This window comes from Microcaecilia unicolor, chromosome 12 (assembly GCF_901765095.1).
Source record: "Microcaecilia unicolor chromosome 12, aMicUni1.1, whole genome shotgun sequence".
Taxonomy (NCBI): domain Eukaryota; kingdom Metazoa; phylum Chordata; class Amphibia; order Gymnophiona; family Siphonopidae; genus Microcaecilia; species Microcaecilia unicolor.
The window spans coordinates 33,088,261-33,110,984 of NC_044042.1; the positions used below are offsets into that span (position 1 = coordinate 33,088,261).

The window sequence follows — 22,724 nt, forward strand, 5'->3', positions numbered from 1 at the left end:
AGCTCCTGCCTACCAAATCAAATGCTGTTAGCATAGCCCTTATAAATCAATGAAAAGTAACCATTGTTGAAATAACCACGTTTTTACAATCTATGGAATTTCATCTAATTCTATTGACAGTGTATATAAGTGAAAACATTCAAGCATTACTATGACAGTCTGACAGGGTGGGAGGATGGGGGTGGGTCGGAGGTATGCATGGGGACATCAAAGCATATCATTGATATTCTAACAGGATGGGTGTGGATAGGTGAGGAGTGGGGTGATCAACAGAGACATACCCCTCACCTATCCACACCCATCCTGTTAGAATATCAATGATATGCTTTGATGTCCCCATGCATACCTCCGACCCACCCCCATCCTCCCACCCTGTCAGACTGTCATAGTAATGCTTGAATGTTTTCACTTATATACACTGTCAGCTAGCACATTTGCTTATTTCCGATCTGACGAAGAAGGGCAACCTTCGAAAGCTAATCAAGAAATGTATTAAGTTATGTCCAATAAAAAAGGTATCATCTTATTTTCTTTTCCATGTTTTATTTTGTTTGATTTCTATTGATAACCTTAAGAGTGGACTAACACGGCTACCACACTCCTCTACTTATCTAATTCTATCTAACCATATTTCCACTGGAAGCCAATTCCATATTTGGAGGTCAAAACCTACTTTTCCTACTTGATGATAATCTACATAGTTAAAGAGAGGGACTTTCCACTAAATTATCCTGTGCAGATCTCAGAAACAGATTAGGAATATAGATATGTATAACATCCAGAAAATAACTTGGGGCTAAGCACCATAACATTATAAGCACCATAATCAAAACTTTAAGGGGCTGATATTCAAAACCATTTAACCGGTAGAAGAGGCTACTAACCGGTTAAATGGTGCTCAGTTTCCTACCAGGGGATATTCAGTGACACTTACCCGGATAGGGCTGCTGATATACCCTCTGTGAAAATGGAAACCGCTATTTTGGGAGGGGGTCTGAGGGCAGAGTCAACACTTATCCAGGTCAAGTGCCAATATTCAGCCCTTAACTGGAGAAGTTAACCAGACAAATAGGATCACATAAAAAGCAGTCTTATCTTTGTCCAGTTTAACTTTATTTATTTATTTATTTATTTATTACATTTTTATCCCACATTTTGCCACCTATTTGCAGGCTCAATGTGGCTTACATAGTACCATAGAGGCGTTCGCCAATACTGGTTATAACAAATACAAAGTGAGGTTGTGGTAAAGTTCATGTGTGACAGACACATTGGGGAATCATAAGAGGAGGAGTTATGTCCAGTATGAGCTTTGGTTTTGTTGTGTTGTTGGGTTAAGGCATTTAAGTTGAATCGTTAGGGTATGCCCTTTTGAACAAGTTAATTTTTAGTGATTTCCGGAAGTTTAATAGGCCATACGTTGTTTTCACGGCGTTTGGTAATGCGTTCCATAGTTGCGTGCTTATATAGGAGAAGCTGGATGCATAGGTTGATTTGTATTTGAGTCCTTTGCAGCTTGGGTGATGGAGATTTAGGTATGTTCGTGTTGATCTTGATGTGTTTCTGGTTGGTTGGTCAATGAGGGCTGAATCTCAACCTTTTTCTGAATAAGTGCTGGCTAGCCGCACATATCTATATATTCAGTGCCGATACCATGGTTCACAACAGATGCAAGGCGACAAAGAAGCTACACTTACAAAGTTACTTAGAGGGGCATTTTGCTAAAAACGTCCAAAATTCAAGTGGGGAATATAGGCATTTTAAAAACAGAAAAACGACTTTTTTTTCATGGCTATTTGCTAGATGTTTTCGTGCTCTGGGCATTTATTTTTTTGGTCCATTTTCAAAACAAAAAAATGTCAAAGTGAAAAACACACAAATTCAAGCCATTGGGATGTAGGAGGAGCCAGCATTCTTCGTAGACTGGCCACACAGACATCCCAGAAGAGCAATGGGGCACCCTAGGGGGCACTGCAGTGGACTTCAAATAAATGCTCCCAGGTACACATCTCACTGTTGCTCCCTTGTCTGCTGAGCCCCCCAAAACCCACTCAAAACCCATTACCCCCAACTGTATACCACTACAATAGCCCTTATGGGTGCACATATATGTGGGTACAGTGGGTTTCTGGTGAGTTTTGGAGGGCTCACAGTTTCCACCACAAATGTAAAAGGTAGGGGGAGGTATGGGCCTGGGTCCATCTGTCTGCTGTGCACTGCACTCACCACTAGACTACTCCAGGGACCTGCATGCTGTTCTAATGAACCCGAGTATAACATCTGAGGCAGGCATAGAGGTTGGCAAGTAATGTTTTTAATCACATGTTTGGGGGTGGGAGGGGGTTACTGACCACTGGGAGAGTAAGGGGAGGTCATCCATGATTCTCTCCAGTGGTCATTTAGGGCACATTTTTGTGCCATATTTGTTATAAAAACAGGTCTAGCTGAAGACGTCTTAGTTTTAGTCCAGGATGGTTTGGTTTTGTTCAATTATGGCTGAAAAACATCTGTGTTAGGAATGCCCAGATCCCGCCCTTGAGACGCCCCTGACATGCCCCCTTGTGATTTGAACACACTTCTGACAGACCTCATAGAAAAAGGTCTAAAAATTGGTTTTGAAAATACCAATTTGGACCTTTTTCGCTTTTGAAAATGAGCCTCATAGTGACAGGAAAATATGTACTGTATCTGAATGTAACTCACCTTGAGCTACTACTAATGAAAAAGCTATGAGCAAAATCCAAATAAATAGAGAAAGAACTGTTAGGCAACTGGAGGAAGACTGGACTTGATGAACTTCTGAGATATTTTCAACCTAACCAACTACATGATACTTGTAAGGACTTTTCAAGCATAAGAATAGAAAGAGTGAAATCTTAAGGGATTTGAGATGCCTGGCTTTATACTACTACTACTACTTATCATTTCTATAGCGCTACTAGATGTACGCAGCGCTGTACACTTGAAGATGAAGAGACAGTCCCTGCTCGATAGAGCTTACAATCTAATTAGGACAGACAAACAGGACAAATAAGAGATAAGGGAATATTAAAGTGAGGATGATAAAATAAGGGTTCTGAACAAGTGAATAAGGGTTAGGAGTTAAAAGCAGCATTAAAAAGGTGGGCTTTTAGCTTAGATTTGAAGATGGTCAGAGATGGAGCTTGACGTACCGGCTCAGGAAGTCTATTCCAGGCATATGGTGCAGCAAGATAAAAGGAATGGAGTCTGGAGTTAGCAGTGCAGGAGAAGGGTACAGATAAGAGAGATTTACCCAGTGAACTGAGTTCCCGGGGAGGAATGTAGGGAGAGATGAGAGTGGAGAGGTACTGAGGAGCTGCAGAGTGAATGTACTTATAGGTCAATAAGAGGAGTTTGAACTGTAAGCTTTATCTACTGCTTTGACCTGAGAGTGACATTTTTCTTTTCTTTTTTAATTCAGGTTAATGGGACACAAGTAACTATTCCATTTATAACTGGATTGTCAACAAAAATCTACAGCATGGAAGGATTTTTGGTAATAGATACAAGTCCAGATATTCAAATTCACTATAATGGTTTCAATGTCATCAAGATCAGCATCAGTGAACGACTCCAGAACAAAGTCTGTGGCTTGTGCGGAAACTTTAATGGTGATTTAACAGATGATTACGTGACACTGAGGGGAAAGCCAGTTGTAAGCAGTGTAGTGCTGGCGCAGAGCTGGAAAACGAATGGTATGCAAAAAAGGTAAATGGATGCCTGCGTTCAGGGACGATGATATATCAAGATTCTATTCAATAAGAATCATAATATAAGCAGAAACTCAGCTGTAGGCATTTAATCCCTGGATTCTATATATGGTGTTTTAATGTGCGCACGCAAGCTAATTGATTAATGAGCCCTTAGCTAGCAATAATTGGGTGCTAACAACCAATTATTGCAGTTAATTGGCATCAATCAGAATTTGCGTTGCATCTGGCTGCATGTTATTCTATAGGGCATGGCACCTAAACCTTATGGTGTGTATCTAAAAAGGTGTTGTGGCCAGTGGCATGTCAGGGGTGTTCCAAAACGTTATGTGCGTATTTACAAAATACTGCCGCAGCACACCTAACTTGTGCACCAGCATTGGCACCTGCTTTCAGCAGGTGTAATTTACGTCTGGCACTCAAAGTTAGGCGCAAGATCAGTGCTTAAGTGTGATTCCATACAGGGCACACGTCCTTTACAGAATCACACTTAGCGCCGATCTTTTCCCACGCCCATTTTTTAGCACCATTTACTGAATCTAGCCCTGTTGTTGTATCACAAATGTTATCACAAATGGGTCTCTGTGACCTAATCCGACAATTATGTGAAATGAAGAAACTTACTGGCTGATATTCAAATAGATGTATTTGTTTACTGACCACTGTTTAACATATACTATCCATGCATTATGGGGATAATTTTATAAAGACTTTTTCATACTCATATCAGTATATGTATGTAAAATGTTTCTTAATCTCATGTAATTTTTCTCCACCTCCAAAATGAAACCACATTAACATTGTGGCTTCACTACTTAATTGACATCATTGTACACATATGGGTTTGTAAAATGGGGCAGCTACACTTGAAAGCATCAGCACTTACATGAGGAAGGTGCCAAATTGCCACTTCTACCTATAAATGCCAACACCTCCACATGGAAGATGCTGGGTCCATGACGTTCATTTTTCCCACATGTATACCATATAAACTCAAATATAAGCCTATTTGAGTATAAGCCGAATTGTGTTGGGGAACACTTTATGAGGACAATATGCCCCCTTCCACAGCCTTCACCTACTTTCTCTCATGCCCCCTTCCTCATCTTTACATAAGTACATAAGCATTGCCATACTAGGACAGATCGAAGGTCCATTAAGCTCAGCATCCTGTTTCCAACAGTGGGCAATCCAGGTCACAAGTACCTGGCACGATCCCAGAAAAGTACAATACATTTTATGCTGCTTATCCTAGAAATAAGCAGTGGATTTTCCCCATTTTAATACTGGTCTATGGACTTTTCCTTTAGGAAGCCATCCAACCCTTTTTTAAACCCCGCTAAGCTAGCTGCTTTTACTACATTCTTTGATGACAAATTCCGGAGTTTAATTACACATTGAGTGAAGAAATATTTTCTCCAATTCATTTTAAATTCACTACTTTGTAGCTTCATTGTGTGCCCCCTATTCCTAGTATCGCCCAGTTTCTCTTTCCCTCCCCACTCCCCTCATTTACCTCTTCAGGCTCTGGCTTTTTTCTCCTTCCTCAGTGCAGCATCAGAGTTCTTTGTCTTCCCTGCATGGCCAGGTTCTGCAGATACTTGAGCCATGTGGTGCAGTAATTTGGAGAAGTCTCGCGGTTTCAAATCCAGCGAGACTTCCCCAACTTCCTGCACAGCAGGATACTCCTGAGTCTAATCCCTTTCATCTATGCCCCCTCATCCAGAGCTTCCTTTCAATTGACACTTCCTGTGCATTTAAGCCGTGTAGGTATTTAAATATCTCTATCATACCTCCCTTCTCCCATCTTTCTTCCAAAGTATACATATTGAGATTTTTAATTCTGTCCCCATATGCTTTATGATGAAGACCACTGACCATTTTAGTAGCCACCTTCTGGACCAACTCCATCCTGTCTCACAGAGGCATTATCGCCTCCTTTTTCCCTGCTGGCCATTCCTCTCCCTATGCACCCAAGCATCCTTCTAGTTTTCACTGTCGCCTTTTCTACCTGTTTGGCCACCTTAAGATCATGACATATGATCATACCCAAGCCCCACTCCTCTTTCATGCACAAAAGTTCTTCGCCCCCTAAACTCGCTCGAGTTTTTGCAGCCCAAATGCATGACCCTCCATCGCCATTCTAAAATACAGAATACACATCTACTTTGAAGAACCGTCCAAACCACACCCAGGACATGCCTCCTTTAAATCTCTGCATGCTGCCACATAGACCTGTAAGCAGCACCTTTTCTAAGATTGATACTTATGCATTTATGATGATTAACACATGTAAATCTACCTTTGTACATATGCAAATGGTGCCAAAGGTTGGGATGATGTGCACCTTAAGGTCTTCCATTCCTATGTAATCATGGCTGCAAGTCAGAACAAGAATGCACAGCTTCAGACGTTTTTGGCTGAGTCTCCAGAGGAAGCTGCCACAAAACGGGTCCCCGTCGGGACCTCGGTCATATGAAAATCAGCTGTACAGTGCAAATTAAACTGTTACCAACTATTTTTTGCTCGTTTTAGTGGATGTGAATAGTATAATAAAATTTTAAATTGTTTTAGATCCACTAAGAACGTTTATTTTCTGAGGGAATTTTTGGACCCATGATTACGGATGGACCAACCACACTTAGTGAATGCTAGATTTTGAATCAGCAAATTGTGTGAGTTTGTGTCGTTATGAGGTCTTTTTCTCCCTATTTTTTTTTAAAGAACCATAATTTTGAGTAACAACTCTTTAGAGATCAGTATTTGGTTCCTGCAAATTGTGTAAGAAAAGCATATCGTGCAAATTCATACCATTGGCATAAGTTCTACTTAATTGATGGTTCATTGATTTTGAAGATTGTAGTTGCTTCCATTCCTATGAACATGTTGATTAAGAAAGTTAATGCCTATCAGTGTCTTTATCCTTGGGCCTTATTGAGACCATACTCATACCTGCCAAGTCTCCCGCTTTCGCGGGTCATTTCCCGCCAAGAAATCGGGATCTCCTGCTGAGTGGCCTCCCATCCAGTGACAGCAGGAAGCACCTTTATAAAGCACCGCCTCCTTCTACTGTTGATCCCATGCCCCAAAGCAGCCGGAGATGATGTTTTATGAAGGTGTTTCTTGCTGCTGCTGGACAGGGAGACCACTCCTGTAGCCGCTGGCCGCAAATCAGCTGTACTGAGGTGGAGAAATGGGTGGAGTTGGGTGGAACAATGGGTGGGGAGGGTGGAGCTGGGGTGATATGGATCCAGAAAAGAAGAGGATAGATTGAGCCAGTCCGGATTTTACTTCCATTGAAAGCAATGGAAGTAAAACCCGGACTGGCTTAATCTAGCCTCCTTTTTCTGGAGCTATATGGTAACCCTAGGCTGGGGGTGGACCCCAAATCTCCCGCTGAGTGGATTTGGCCCCCTTGGCAGCTCTGCATACAGATGGTGATATCTGTCTCCATGGTTATAGCTAGGAACATCACCTCTAATAACTAGTGTCTGGTCTGTCACTTTAATACAATCACCCTGATAATGAATACTGACATAGCTTGTATCTGTTTCCAGTGAACTGACAAACTGCTAAGGCTCTGACCTGGAGGTATAAATAGGTTTTTATTGATCTCAGTAATTTTCTTTCTAGCCATACTGTACCACTTAGAACATCACCAGCAATAATTATCTCTCTACATAGTGACACTATATCACTATGAACATCTGTGCTGATATGTTGCCAGTCTTTTACTGTTCTGGTTTTGACACATTAATAAGACTCCATTTATATCTGTGCCTTTCTCTACAGTGATGCGGCATCACTAGGAACATTCTGCCTCATCAGTGGCTATTTCCGTAAAGATATGGTATCCACAGGGATTTTTATAAATATTGTAGATGGCAATATTTTAACCACATTTCTGGGCAGTCACCACAGAAGAAGCCATTAACTGGAATTTAGAAACATAAAAACATAGAGAAATGAAAGCAGATAAAGACCATATGGCCTATCCATAGAGATCCTAGTATTTTTATTTATTTATTTAAAACACTTCTAACTGATGTAGCAAAATCTACCCAACAAAGAAGGAAAGCTTTCCTTGCGTTAAAATCAAAAACATCTGATATAGGAGGGAACTTCTTCTTGGCATTTCATTGTAAATGCATTGTTAAATTGGGTCAGATTAAATATACCTTTTATTCACCTGAACACCTTAAATCATTTCTTGATTCGAGGCAGCAGTAACGATATAAATATAACGTGGGAATGTTAAGCCACTATCTTTTTTATTTTTTCCTAATTTTGTTAATAAATACTTGTTTTAAATCCTCTCTAAATTCCACCGACCCCTCTCTCACCTTAATGTGGTCTAATGAAGCAAAAAAATTTATGTTATAGGAATTTGATAGAATACGATTTGTATATCTGTATAATTGTACGATATTTCCTTAAATGTTGTTTAATTTCCTCTTATGAATCATGGCTGTATTTCAGTAACAAGTATTTTCTTGTTGTAATGTTTAAAATTAATAAACAAATGTAATAATAAAACACTTCTAACCTGCCTATAAACTAGGCGGTTTCCATAAAAACATACATACCAATGTAAAACAAAACATTTTCAATTAATAGAAATATAACATAAAATACTACTAACATAATCCAAAACACAAGGTGCTGCTGTCATAACTTCCAAAACCGCACTATATTAATAGTATGCTTGAATAGTGGTATGAATAGTGGTATTAATCTGCAAACAAACCTTTTTCGGAGACAGGAATTGAGGTTGAAGGGGGGCAGGCTCAGGAGTAATGTCAGGAAGTATTTTTTCATGAAGTGGGTGGTGGATACATGGAATGCCCTCCTGCGGGAGGTGGTGGAGATGAAAACGGTAATGGAATTCAAACGTGTGTGGGATAAACACAAAAGGAATCCTGTTTAGAAGGAATGGATCCACAGAAACTTAGCGGAGATTGGGTGGCAACACCTGTAATTGAGAAGCAAAACCAGTGCTGGGCAGATTTCTATGGTCTACGCCCTGATCATGACTGAATAGATATGGATGGGCTGGAATGTAAATTTTAAGGGGCTTTGATGTTAGCTTCATAACTTTTAGTACAAGAAGAGTGCTGGGCAAACTTCTATGGTCTGTGCCCTGAGAATGGCAAGGACAAATCAAGCTCTGGTATACATATAAAGTATCTCATACCATATGAAATGAGTTTATCTTGTGTATACTGCACCTGGTCTAGATATATATATATTTATTTAGATTTTGCTCACACCTTTTTCAGTAGTAGGTCAAGGTGAGTTATATTCAGGTATACCGGATATATCTCTGTCCCAGGAGAGCTCACAATCTAAGTTTGTACCTGAGGCAATGGAGGGTTAAGTGACTTGCCCAAGATCACAAGGAACAGCAGTGGGATTTGAACCGGCCACCTCTGGATTGCAAGACCAGTGCACTAACCACTAGACCACTCCTCCACTCCAAGCATATAAGCATATCTAGACCAGGTGCAGTATACATTTATGTAATGCTGGATTAATGTGCAATGATTGAGATAAGGGTGCCTGGATGGAAATTCAAAATTGCATTGGGGCACTGATTTGTTTCTGAGCACTTATCACTTTGTTTTTGTTATTCTCGGATATTGTAGATATACTTCTGAATTAACAGTTTTATCCAAGTGTTTATTGATACTGTTTGAAATATTGTCCTCCTATTGTTGATAGTTTTTGGATATTACTTTAATACCCTAAGCTACGAGTGAGGGTGCTCAATAATAGCCAGCCCAACTCCAATATATTTATTTCTTCAGCAAACATTTTAAATACCAATCATAGAGTTACTATTGGATCTATCAGATACGCATGATTCAACCATTAGGCTAAATTAATTGAGCCTGGCATGAGTATGTTGGCATGATGGCTGTCTCAAGGTCAGTCTCAATGTAGGTTCTCAAACCGCATTGAATGAGAACCTACATGGAGACTGACTTTGAGACAGCCACTGGCGAAACGTGAATTCATGTCAGTTATGATGTGTCTCCTACTATGATTTTATGTGCATCCCATAATGAAGTAATAAGAAGAAATTGAGCTAAGTAACTATATTATACATTATAAATTGGGAAGAAAAAGTAAAGAAAATGAAAAAAGAAAAATATATTGTGAATTGATGACAATTACATGCTCATCCTTACTCACTCCAGGCTCAATTAATTTAGCCTAATGGTTGAAGCATGCGTATCTGATAGATCCAATAGTAACTCTATGATTGATATTTAAAGTGTTTGCTGAAGAAATATATATATTGGAGCTGGGCTGACTATTATTGTGGACTTTTTCACCTCCTCCTTCATATTTCTATTGACTGGTGTATATGTAATAGGAGTTACAACTGAGGGTGCTGGCGTGTCAAGGGGGAGGGGAAGCCATCTTAATGTTGAAATTCGCAAGTTAAATGCTGTTAGCAATACTTTTGGTTTTAACATATATTGTTCCAAGAGGCCGTCATATTTAACTACATATACCGGTATGTGGTTGGCATGATGGCAAATTGCCAACTGGTATTTCATTGTGAATGGCTATAACCTGCACAGAGAGGCAGATGCAGCTCTGGCCACTTTGTTGAGGAGACTGGATGGACAGTCACTTACTGTATTACTGTTTTACAAAAATGAAACCCTGAAAATGAAAATAAATAGGGCGTGATATTCAAAAGGGTTTAAACGGCCAGGAGAGGATCCTGGTTGTTTAAATCACTGTCTGGGGTTAATTCAGCAACAATTAACAGGACAGTGTCACTGAATATTGCCTATTAATGGCCAACCCCTAACCAATGAGGTTAGGAGCAGGCTGGGGGCAGAGTTCGGGTAGAGCAGCCACTTAGCCAGTTAGGGGTGATATTCAGTCTTCTAACCAGCTAAGAACCCGCATAAAGTTAGGACAGAAAAAGGCTGTCCTAACTTTATGCTGTGAAAATAAAATATCGGCCGGTGCCTGGTAACCTTCCGGGTAACTGCCTCCCATCCCAATCCCCTCAACCTGGTATGCCAACAATACCCCTGGCCTGATCCCCCATCCCACCCCCACCCCAAAGATACAAGGAAGGCATGGTCCCCTCTCTGCCACCCACCTCCCTCCCTGGCCTACCTTGCAGAATCTAATGTGGTCGAGTACTAAATGGGCAGGAGCAATGCCCACTCGCCTACATTCAAGGCAGCAACAAAATGGCTGCCATGACCCCTACTACTTCCTACAATAGGAAGTGCTAAATGGTAATTGTATAATGGCATCTATATGCCTTTATAGCAGGGGTGAGCAACCTGCAGCCCACCATAGAATTTTATGTGGCCCATGAGACTATGGGAAGAATAGACAGAAAGCATCATTAATCAGAGTTTTGTTGATTTTAAATACTCTATTTTGCGAATATTTTCAGAATAACCATTCTAGCAAATTTTTATCCATTGTTTTTAATTAAATGTGTTCTTATTTATTTATTTATCACAGACGGTCTATGGAGCGCTGTGCATTTCCACTTCTAATTCTAACATTATGTAATGTTGCAGCTCACTAGGGATAATACTGACTTTCATGCGGCCCTCAGTCTAATAAAGGTTGCCCATTCCTACGTTATGGAACTCAAAGATGTACGCACAATGTCAGATGCACTCACTTATGCCAGGTGAAAATGAGTGTGCCTAAGCACTAAAGATCATACACAAAACACACATATGTGGTACATATGCCCATATCCCATCTTTCACTGTGCCCTTGTATGCCCCTTTGTAGCTATGTACACACAAAAAAACAAACAAAAGGAAAAGACAACCGTACACACAAATGCAAGAGCAAAGATCCAAAAGGAGACATCAAAGGTAAAACAGAGGTTACTTTTTGGACTAATGCACTTACACACCACTTTATATAATAGCCCATAGTGCTCATAATATGTGCACAAGCACCAATTATCTCAGCACTTGCATGCAAAGGGCATGCGTAATTCCATGCGCATAGTTATAGAATTACCCTTCACGTTCAGGGAATGGGTAAGTTAACATGTGGTAAGTTTACTGGAGCAGGTAACACAAATCACTCAACGCCACCTTCATAGGTAGCATTAAGTGTATCAGCTTATCTATAATGAAAAGAATAGTAGGCTCATTTATAGAATACTAATGTACTGAGTAGATAAGTGGGCACATATGGATTTTTGGTATACTGCCTTTCTGTGGTACAACCAGATTGGTTTACATTTATTATATACAGGTACTTTCTCTGTCCCTAATGGGCTCACAATCTAATTTTTGTACCTGGGGCAATGGAAGGTTAAGTGACTCGCCCAGAATCACAAGGAGCTGCAGTGGGAATTGAACCTGGTTCCTCGGGTTCTCAGCCCACTGCACTAACCATATGTTGCAGAGATATACCCTGCCTGCGCTCCACCCAGTCCCCACCCATGTGTACGCCTACCTGCAAACAATGCGCTATCGGAGATATGCACGCAGTTTTGGAATAGCACATAGGCACATATCCAAAATGTACACATACCCGTATATACACTATTGGGTTGACAGTCAAAGTGATTTAACCGGATAGAAACAGCTCCTGCCTGGTTAAATTGCCTGTTCAGAGCTAACCGAGCATTTTCAGCAGCACTTAACTGGTTACTACCATTGAAAATGTCCAATTAGTGCCAATTTGAAAACCAGCTATTGTGGGGTCATCCCAGGGCAGAGTCAGCACTTGGCTGGTTAAGTGCCGATATTCAGCACTTAACCGGCCAAGGTAATCACATAAATAGGGCCGCATAAAAGTCAGCCGTATCTTTACACAGTTGAGTGCTGAATGTCGTAGTTAAGTTAACCGACTATACTATGGCCGGATCTGTACACCCAGAAATTCAATGCCAAAGCCCATACATGGCCCAGCATTGAATTTCCAGGCATAACACCAGCAGCAGTCAGTAAAACGCAATAGAGCTAAAATCTTGAATGAGAGAGACAGTTGCTGTGTGTTTCTATCAACCCTGCAAGCTGCAAGGCTGATTATTGTTGCTGCTTTCATTGGATTTTAGCTCTATTGCATGTATTGGGACCGCAATAGCTGTTTATTGAGTCGAGAATTTGAATTTACATTTGAATTGTAAATGAAAAATGTGCCTTTGAATGTGTTATCCTGAAGACATGTTACTCAAAAGTAAAAAAAAAAAAAAAAAGAACTTGATTTGAAGGCCTGTATAATTCTCACTCTTTCTTTTCCAGCTGTAATGAGTTGCAATATTCTCAGTACGCATCCACTTGTGACAACGTCCAGATTCAGAAACTGCAGAGTGATGGCCACTGTCTAAAGCTCACTGACATGAAGGGATTTTTCCAGCCCTGTTATGGACTTCTAGATCCACTCCCTTTTTACGAGTCGTGTTTTCTGGACGGCTGTTACAACCTGAAAAAGTTCCAGCTCTGTGGCTCCTTGGCTGCTTACGGGGAGGCCTGCCGCTCCTTTGGAATCCTCAGCACAGAATGGATAGAGAAGGAGAATTGCTGTAAGAGAGCCAGTAGCCCTTGAATTAAGTGATGATTTCTGATTGTATTCAATAACACACAAAAGAGAGTGTTGAACAGGATTTCGACCTAGGCTAGATTTGAGATGTTGGTGCTTGTAGGTTCTTAAACACAGCGCATATAGAGGCTGAGGTTTGCACCCACAGGAAATGCCTAAAAGAGTGGTTCCCAAACCGGTTCGAGTCGAGTGTATATTTAAATAAAGAGATTGTTCCTAACCTATGTCGCCTACTAGTGTTGTTCAAGAGCCTACTCCTCCTACTCCCCCTTTCCTCAGATTCTACTTTTCGTAGGAATTTGTGTACCTCCATCCTGGTGGTGGTTTGGCTTGCTTGCCTCCCCAGTCAGTCAGGTTTCAGGATATCCTCAACAAATATTCCACTGCATGCAAATCTCTCTCATGAATATTCATTGTGGATATCCTGGAAAGCTGACTAGCTGGGGAACCCCCAGGACAGGTTTGGGAACCGCTGACCTAAAAGACCAAACTCCTTTTTAATAGATTTCCCCTTTAATTAATTTATTAATGTATTTATTTATTTGGATTTTGCTCACACCTTTTCAGTAGTAGCTAAAGGTGAGCTACAGTCAGGTACACTGGGTATTTCCCTGTCCCTGGAGGGCTCACAACCTAAGTTTGTAGTACAAGTCCTTTTTCTACAATGCTGTTGGTTTTGGTCTTATGATTTCCTGTGATCTTCTCTTTGCAGCTGTGTCTATTTTTGCTCCACAATGTCATGCAATCTTTTCTGTGCTACATTTTCCTTTTTTGAGTCTGCATCCATGTTCCTCTCTGTGCTGTGCTTTCTTCTGATTTCACCCTCTCTACACATTCATTGTTCATATTGGGGGTAATTTTAAAATAGCACATGAAGAGTAATTTTATAAGGGTGCCTAGATTTAGAGGGAATGTAGGCGCATACTTAGCTACTATTTTATAAAGATACTTAGGCACTTATGAGTGTATAAAAAGTAGAATAAGCAGCATAAATCGCACCTACCTTGCAGGTACAGACGTTTACACCTGATATCAAGCAGCTGTAAATGTCCACGCCAGTTATTCAAGGAGACACCTAAATTACTCCATCCATGCTCTGTCCAAACTCTGCCACATATGTGCAAAAATGACTTTATAAAATGACTGCCTTTATATATAGAAATAGCTATTAATAAATCACTCTAGGTGTATGTGTGGAAATGTATACACATGCATCCTATATATGCATAAGTTTCTCAAACCTAAGTGTAAGTGGGGTTGGTGTGAGGTCACTTTATTAAATCTGCATATATGTACATATAGAGGCAAATTCAAGAAAGTGTGCCCAATATTAAGCATGAAAAATTTGAGTGCGAAGTGCCAATTCCATAACGGCAATTGCGCAGGAAATTTTCATTATAGAATAGGGCATAAGTGGGCATGAGTGTGCTGAACTTTAAGTGTGAACACTTACATCATGTCAAAGGCTGGTGAAAATGGTGGCGCCTAAAGCTGGTAGTTGGGCGCATAAGCGGTAGTATTCCATAATTTACGCATGCAACTGCAAGACACACCCCTGACATGCCCGTCTGCACACCCTTTTTGTAGTTGTGTATTATGTCATTTAGGTGCTAAGGGTCCCTTTTAACTAAGCAGCAGTAAAAAATGGCCTGCGCTAGTTTGGACACGTGAAATTAGAGCGTTCTGGGCCATTTTTTACCATGGTGGGTAAAAAGGCCTTTTTAAGGGGGCAGTAAATGGCCATGCGCTAATGTGAAAAGTAGCACGTGGCTATTTACTGCCTGAGCCCTTACCGCCACCTATTTACTTGGCAGTAAGGGCTCAAGCGCTACCTGTGTGGTAATCAGGCAGCACGGCCATTGCCACACTGCCAATTACCGCCGAGAACGGGCCCCTGCAGTAGAAAATAGAAAATTATTTTCTACTGAGGGAAACAGTTCTCGCCAACTTTGGAATTACCACCAGGTTGCCCGCGCTACCCCAGCAGTAGTGTTGATTTAGCGCATGCTAACCATGCGTTAGCCCTACCCCGGCTTAGTAAAAGGGTCCCTGAGTTTATAGATTAGTGCCTCAGTTGGACGCATAAATCCAAATTGTTGTCAATTAATGCCAATAATTGTTAGCGCCCAATTGTTGGTGCTAATTGGCTCATTACTCAATTAAATTGCATGCACAGATTGGGCATGCACCCAAATTTGCACATGTAATTTTGAGCACCATATATAGAATCCGGGGGTAACTGCTTAATACGGTTTAGTTAGCGGATCCCTTATCATTCAGGATTATACTAAGGAACAGATGCTTAATATAGTCTGTGCAGGTCAGTTGACATAATTTAGAAATAGAGCACCATCAGGCAGGAGGGGCTGAGGATCACTTCTGCTCCTGAAGACCCAGGAGTGGGGTAAACTGTGAGGTGGGGGGGAGGCTGAGGTGGCTGGGGGAGTGACATCAGGCCTGTTTTTTCAGTTTTAGTTGGCAAGGCTTAGTGCTTGTCACTGAAAAAATAGTATGCAATAAAAATAATAATCAATGAAATGAAATGAAATAAAACAAAACCCACAAACTAAACAAAACCAAAAAACCCTGCACATCCTAGCTTTTATATAGAGTAAATGTGGTTGCTACTGTGAAGCTTATCTATACATTTATGATGAAATAATGTTATTTTACATTTAATCTCCTCTTTAGCAGGAGTGATTGAAGATCCCTGTGTTGGGGCAGATTGTCCAAACAGAACCTGTGACATTGATAATGGAGGGGAGCTATGTGGTTGCATGGAGCCTCCTGCTTATGGAAACAGTGAGTAAACATGTCAAATATTTGACTGCTGCTTCATCAGGGAAGTGAGCCCTAAATATTATACAGGTGATTAAAGCAAATGTTCTAAGGATGTACAGATGGGACAAAAGCCAAACACTATAAAACAATTGACAAAAGTATAGCAAGGTGGAAAGTCAGATGTTCTAATTCTCCAGCAGGTGAAAATACTCCCCAAAGAACATAAGAATAGCCATACTGGGGCAAACCAATGGAGTGGAGTGGAGGAGTAGCCTAGTGGTTAGTGCAGTGGATCCTGGGGAACTGAGTTTGATTCCCACTGCAGCTCCTTGTGACTCTGGGCAAGTCACTTAACCCTCCATTGCCCCTGGTACAAAATAAGTACCTGAATATATGTATACCGCTTTGAATGTAGTTGCAAAAACCTCAGAATGGCAGTATATCAAGTCCCATTTCCCTTTCCCTATTTGAGATTCTAGATGGAATGTTGCTACTATTGGAGATTCTAGATGGAATGTTGCTACTATTGAGATTCTGTTGCTACTATCTGAGATTCTACATGGATTGTTGCTATTCCACTAGCAACATTCCATGTAGAAGCCTGCCCTTGCAGATCAGCAACGCGGCCGCGCAGGCTTCTGTTTCTGTGAGTCTGACATCCTGCACGTACGTGCAGGACATCAGACTCACAGAAACAGAAGCCTGCGCGGCCGCATTGTTGATCTGCAAGGGCAGGCTTCTACATGGAATGTTGCTAGTGGAGGAGTAACCTAGTGGTTAGTGCAGTGAACTTTGATCCTGGGGAACTGAGTTCAATTCCAACTGCAGCTCCTTGTGACTGTGGGCAAGTCACTTAACCCTCCATTGCCCCTGGTACAAAATAAGTACCTGAATATATGTAAACCGCTTTGAATGTAGTTGCAAAACCCTCAGAAAGGTGGTATATCAAGTCCCATTTCCCTTTCCATCTACCCCAGTATCCTGCTTCCAACAGTGGCCAATCCAGATTACAAGGACCTTGCAGAATCTCAAATAGTAGCAAGATTCCGGAATTCCAAAGAGTAGCAAGATTCCATGCTAATGATCCCAGGGATAAGTAGTAACCAGTGGTGTACCTAGCGTATTTGACACCTGGGGCTGATCATTTTTTAACACCCCCTCCTCTATATGAAAAAATTATTTTTAGTAATAATCATGTCGTGAAACAAATAGAAAAGAAACGCAGACAGTGAATCAATACAAACACAACAAATGTCACTCAGGACCTACAGAGCAATTCTAGCACACCATAATAGCAGTAACTTTTCATGGGTCACACAGCAAGGGTGTACCTAGGAAAAGGCAGCATCTTAAACACTGCAGTGAGCACTAGAACATCAATACATCTATTGTAAAACTAAACAAGCCAGATTAGTAAAGATGATCCTGCCTATAGAAAACCATGGGACCTTTTTACTAAGGTGTGCTGAAAAATGGGCTGCGCTAGTGTAGAGGTGTGTTTTGGGTGTGCACAGATCTATTTTTCAGCATGCCTGTAAAAAAGGCCATTTTTTAATTTTTCCTGAAAATGGACGTGCGGCAAAATTAAAATTGGTGCGCATCCATTTTCCGGCGCGCTTATCAGACGCACATCAAAAATGAAATTACCACAAGGGCCACGTGGTAATCGGGCAGTAACTCCAAATTGATGTGCGTTGGGTGTACGTAGGCACCTATGCGGTTTTTCACAAACAGAGAACACAGATACATCCTCACCCAGTATAGAATAAGTAACCACAAACTAAAAATAGAAATATATAGGCAAAATTTAAACAACCCCCAAGAAGCCAGACTCTGCATACAATACAACACCCCAGAAACAGGAACAGTGAAGCATGTCCCCTAGTACTGTGCAAAATATAAATGTAAAGTGTTACAAAATTAGAGCCAATTAGTGCTTGTTAATGCCAATTATTGCAATTCACCTCAAGACTTCTTGCGAACTGCTGGAGCTCACCGCCTTAGCCATAGCTTCCATCAGTGGCTCCTCCAGCTCTATGTATGGGTCTGCAGCTTATTCCCCTCTCGCCACCCAGAGTTCAGCATCTGTTCCCCCTCAATCTCATCCCCACCACCAATCAACTTAAAGGCAATCTGTTTGTCTCTGGCAGTGGTAGCATTGCCTATATGCTACCTGCAGCCTGCTCCAAAGCTTTTCTGCTGGCGCGTCCTGCTTCCTCCAACACATCACTTCCTGTTTCTGGGTCAGCTTTGAACCAGGCTGCAGGCAGCATAGGTGCAATGCTGCCACTGCCAGAGACCAACAGAAGACCACCTTTAAGGTAGACCAGCATTGGGGAGGATGATGTTGAATCATGGGTGGGGTGCAATGGCGTACCTACCTTATATGGCACCCAGGGTGAAGCACACCTCCCCAGGCAGAGCACCCCCCCCCCTCCTCTGAGGAAGGAGTATGTGGAGCAGGCAAGCAGCCCTCGGCTCTGCTGGTCCCCTGCCCCAGAACAGAAAGTTGATGTCAGAGGGGCAGGAGACCGGGAGAGCCAACAGCCACACACCTACTCCACGCACCCCCATGTTGCCTGCACCTGGGGTGGACCGCCCCCACCACCCCACCCTAGGTACACTAGAGGTGGGGTGAAAGATGCCAGATCTGAGGACAGGAGTAGGGAATGGAAGAGAGCAATAGAGAGGTCTGGAGGACACATGAGATGCTGGAAAGTGATTCATTCTTTTAAATACAATTAATTTTTTTTTAATCATGATAAATAATTGATGCATTACCGTATTTTTCGGACTATAAGACGCACTTTTTTCCCCCAAAATTTGGGAGGAAAATGGGGGGTGCGTCTTATAGTCCGAAGGTAGCGATTCCGGATCGCCCTCCCCCCCGAATCGCCTTCCCCCCCGAATCGCCCTCCCCTACTCACATCAGCGATGTTCCCTGGTGGTCTAGTGACGTCGGGACAGGAAAGAGCCCCCTCTTTCCTGCCCAGCGCGCTGCTCTCCGTCCTCCTCCGTCCTCCTGTATGCTGCCTGACGGTCTCGGCGAGATTCAAAATGGCCGCCGAGACCGTCAGGCAGCATACAGGAGGACGGAGGAGGACGGAGAGCAGCGCGCTGGGCAGGAAAGAGGGGGCTCTTTCCTGCCCCGACGTCACTAGACCACCAGGGAACATCGCTGATGTGAGTAGGGGAGGGCGATCCCGAACTTGGTCAAGACGCACCGGAGCACCTAGGTTTTAGAGGAGGGAAAAAGGAAAAAAAATTTTTTTCCAATTTCCCTCCTCTAAAACCTAGGTGCGTCTTATGGTCCGGTGCGTCTTATAGTCCGAAAAATACGGTAATTGCAGAGTTAACTGTAACTAACTTACAAACCTAATATTTTTGCCTCTTCCCTAGATACTAGGGTAACCTGTTGCCACCCCCATTGAGAATACAGTTCCTAACAGAGCTCTGTCACAGTGGCGTTCCTAGGGGGGGGTGGTGGGTGCGGTCCACCCCGGGTGCACGCCGCTGGGGGGGGGGGGGTGCCGCGCGTTCCTGTCCTTCGTTCGTTCCATGCTTCCTCTCTGCCCCAGAACAGGTTACTTCCTGTTCCGGGGCAGAGGGAGCATGGAACGAATGAAGGACAGGTGCGCGCGGCACCCCCCCCCCCAGCGGAGTGCACCTGGGGGGGGCTCTTTCGCGGGGGGTGTCCTTTTGCCGGGGGGGTCACGCTGTATCCGGGGGGGGGAGCGCTGGACCCGGGGGGCGGGGCGCATCGGCGATCCGCCCCGGGTGTCAGCCCCCCTAGGAAAGCCACTGCTCTGTCATCTTTAATTTACTCCATTCACCTTAATTTTTGAAACCCATATTTTCCTATAGGTACTGATGACATCATTGATGCTGAAGTGACCTGTAAAACAGCACAAATGGAAGTGTCTATCTCAAAGTGCAAACTTTTCCAGCTCGGCTTTGAGAGAGAAGGTGTTCGAATTAATGATAGGCATTGCCCTGGTATAGAAGGTGAAGACTTCATTTCCTTTCAGATCAATAATACAAAGGGGAATTGTGGAAACCTCGTGCAGGTGAGAGATTAGAAAATTACTATATATACTGCAGAGATCAGGCAAACATATAGATATTCTGAAATGACATACTATGCTTGAGAAGCAAGCCCGGCCTTATTAGTAGGCTGCCTAGGTGCATGCCTAGGGCAGCAAAATTGTTTGGGAGGAGGGGGTTGCAGCAGCATAGTGTTTGTGTAACTAGAAGCACCACTTGAAAGTTGCTGTCAGCACAGCAGCGGGACTTTGAGCACCCCATATGTGCTCAAGCTCTGCTGGGTCCCACTTCCTCTAACAGGAAGTTTGCATTGGGCGCTTAAGGCCTTGCACTGTACTGAGTTTCCAACTGATTCAGGGCCAGGCAAGGATAGAGTCTGAATTGTGGCAGCAGCAAGGAGGAGGGAAGGGAGGTAGAGGATGGACACAACAGAGGACAGTAGGGAAGAAGAGATGCTAATCTGGGGAAGGAAAGAGAAGGGGAGACTCTGGGCACAGGGGTGAGGAAAGAGAAGGAGAGATGCTGGACATGGCAGAGAAGAGGAGATGCTGGACAGAGGAGTGAGAGAAGAAAAGGGGAGATGCTGGGCTCTTGGTGAGGAAGGGGAGGATGAAACACATAGCTGAAGGTTCTCCTTAGAGTGGTCCTGTTTAGAAAGGGAGTATAATTTTATATATGTTGATCTCCATTCCTTTTGTTGTGTATATTCATGGTCATTTTCAAGGCATCAACGGATCAGTTGCAAATACTAAGTTATATTCATGCACCACAATTCATTTTATTTATTTATTTATGTAGTTGTTCAAAAGTTATAAATTGTACCATTCTAGGGGAGGATCAGACAAACATTAGACAATAGTATATTACTGTACAACAAAACAGAACACATCACAGTTCAGATATTGTACTCTCACTCCTTTTCAAAATTTTAAGAGATCTGAGAAAAGCTAAAGTGAACTTGTATTCCACATAGATGGACCAGCAACCCAATATGCACAAACTCTGATAAAGGCCTTGTACATCACCTTTACAAACAGAAACTCTAAAAGGCCTTGCTGAAAATGACAGCAGATAACAACCGCACTGCCCATCCAGTCTGCCCAGCTACACCATCTGCTATCCCTTTTGCTCTCTCAGAGCTCCCATATGCCTTTCCCATGCCCTCTTGAATTCAGAAACAGTCTTTGTCTCTACCATCTCCACCGTTCCATGCTTCCACCACTTTTTCTGTAAGGAAGTGTTTCTTCAGGTTACCCATGAGTTTATCACCTTTCACCTTCATCCTTTGCCCCATCATTCCAGATCTTCCTTTCATTTGAAAGAGACTTTCCTCCTGTGCATTTATGCCATGTAGGTATTTAAATGTCTTTATCATATCTCCCCTCTCCTGCCTTTCTTCCAGGGTATACATATTGAGATCTTTAAGTGTGTCCCCAAATGTTTTATAACAAAGACCACTGACCATTATAGTAGCTGCTCTCTGGACCAGCTCCATCTTGCTTATATCTTTTTGAAGGTGTGGTCTCCAGAATTGTACACAGTACTCTAAATGAGGTCTCGCCAGAGAGTTGTACAGAGGCACTATCCCCTCCCTTTTCCTGATGGCCACTCCAAGCATCATTCTAGCATTCACTGTGCTTTTTCTACCTGTTTGTCCACCATAAGATCATCAGATACGATCACACCCAAGTCCCGCTCCTCTTTTGTGCACAGAAGTACTACACTTATGCTGTATGACCCTACTGCAACGCACTCTACGCTGGTTGCAAAGAGCAAATAATCAAGAAACTTCAGACAGCACAGAACACTGCAGCTAGACTCATATTCAGAAAAACAAATACGAAAATGCTAAACCCCTACGAGAAAAACTGCACTGGCTCCCACTCAACGCATCACGTTCAAAATATGTACCCTAGTTCACTAACCACCTTATAATTGAAAGAGAAAAACGCCTAGATTTCGACCCAAATCGGGAGATAGACGTTTATCTCACAAAAACAAATAAATCGGTATAATGGAAAGCCAATTTTGGACGTTTTCAACTGCACTCCATCGCGGAAGCGTACAAAGTTGACGGGGGCGTGTCAGAAGTGTGTCAAAGGTGGAACTGGGGCGTGGTTATCGGCCGAGGAGAGATGGACGCCTTTCGCCGATAATGGAAAAAAAGTATGCGTTTGTAGCTAGAATTTAGGGCACTTTTCCTGGACCCTGTTTTTTCCATGAATAAGGCCCCAAAAAGTGCCCTAAATGACCAGATTACCCCCAGAGGGAATCGGGGATGACCTCCCCTGACTCCCCCAGTGGTCACTAACCCCCTCCCACCACAAAAAATGATGTTTCACAACTTTTTATTTTCACCCTCAAATGTCATACCCACCTCCCTGGCAGCAGTATGCAGGTCCCTGGAGCAGTTGTTAGGGGGTGCAGTGGACTTCAGGCAGGTGGACCCAGGCCCATCCCCCCCTACCTGTTACAATTGTGCTTCTTAATGCTTAGTCGTCCAACCCCCCCAAACCCACTGTACCCACATGTAGGTGCCCCCCTTCACCCCTTAGGGCTATAGTAATGGTGTAGACTTGTGGGCAGTGGGTTTTGAGGGGAATTTGGGGGGCT

At 42.6% G+C, this 22,724-nt stretch overlaps 1 protein-coding gene across 1 annotated transcript in view; it reads left to right on the forward strand.

Moving 5' to 3' along the window:
• TECTA (tectorin alpha) overlaps positions 1-22,724 on the forward strand; it is a 102,705-nt gene that overhangs the window by 48,175 nt on the left and 31,806 nt on the right. The window contains exons 14-17 of the mRNA XM_030221689.1: positions 3,443-3,729; positions 12,989-13,269; positions 15,978-16,088; positions 19,932-20,134. Coding sequence (XP_030077549.1) covers positions 3,443-3,729; positions 12,989-13,269; positions 15,978-16,088; positions 19,932-20,134 — 882 coding nt within the window. The remainder of the gene's footprint in view (positions 1-3,442; positions 3,730-12,988; positions 13,270-15,977; positions 16,089-19,931; positions 20,135-22,724) is intronic.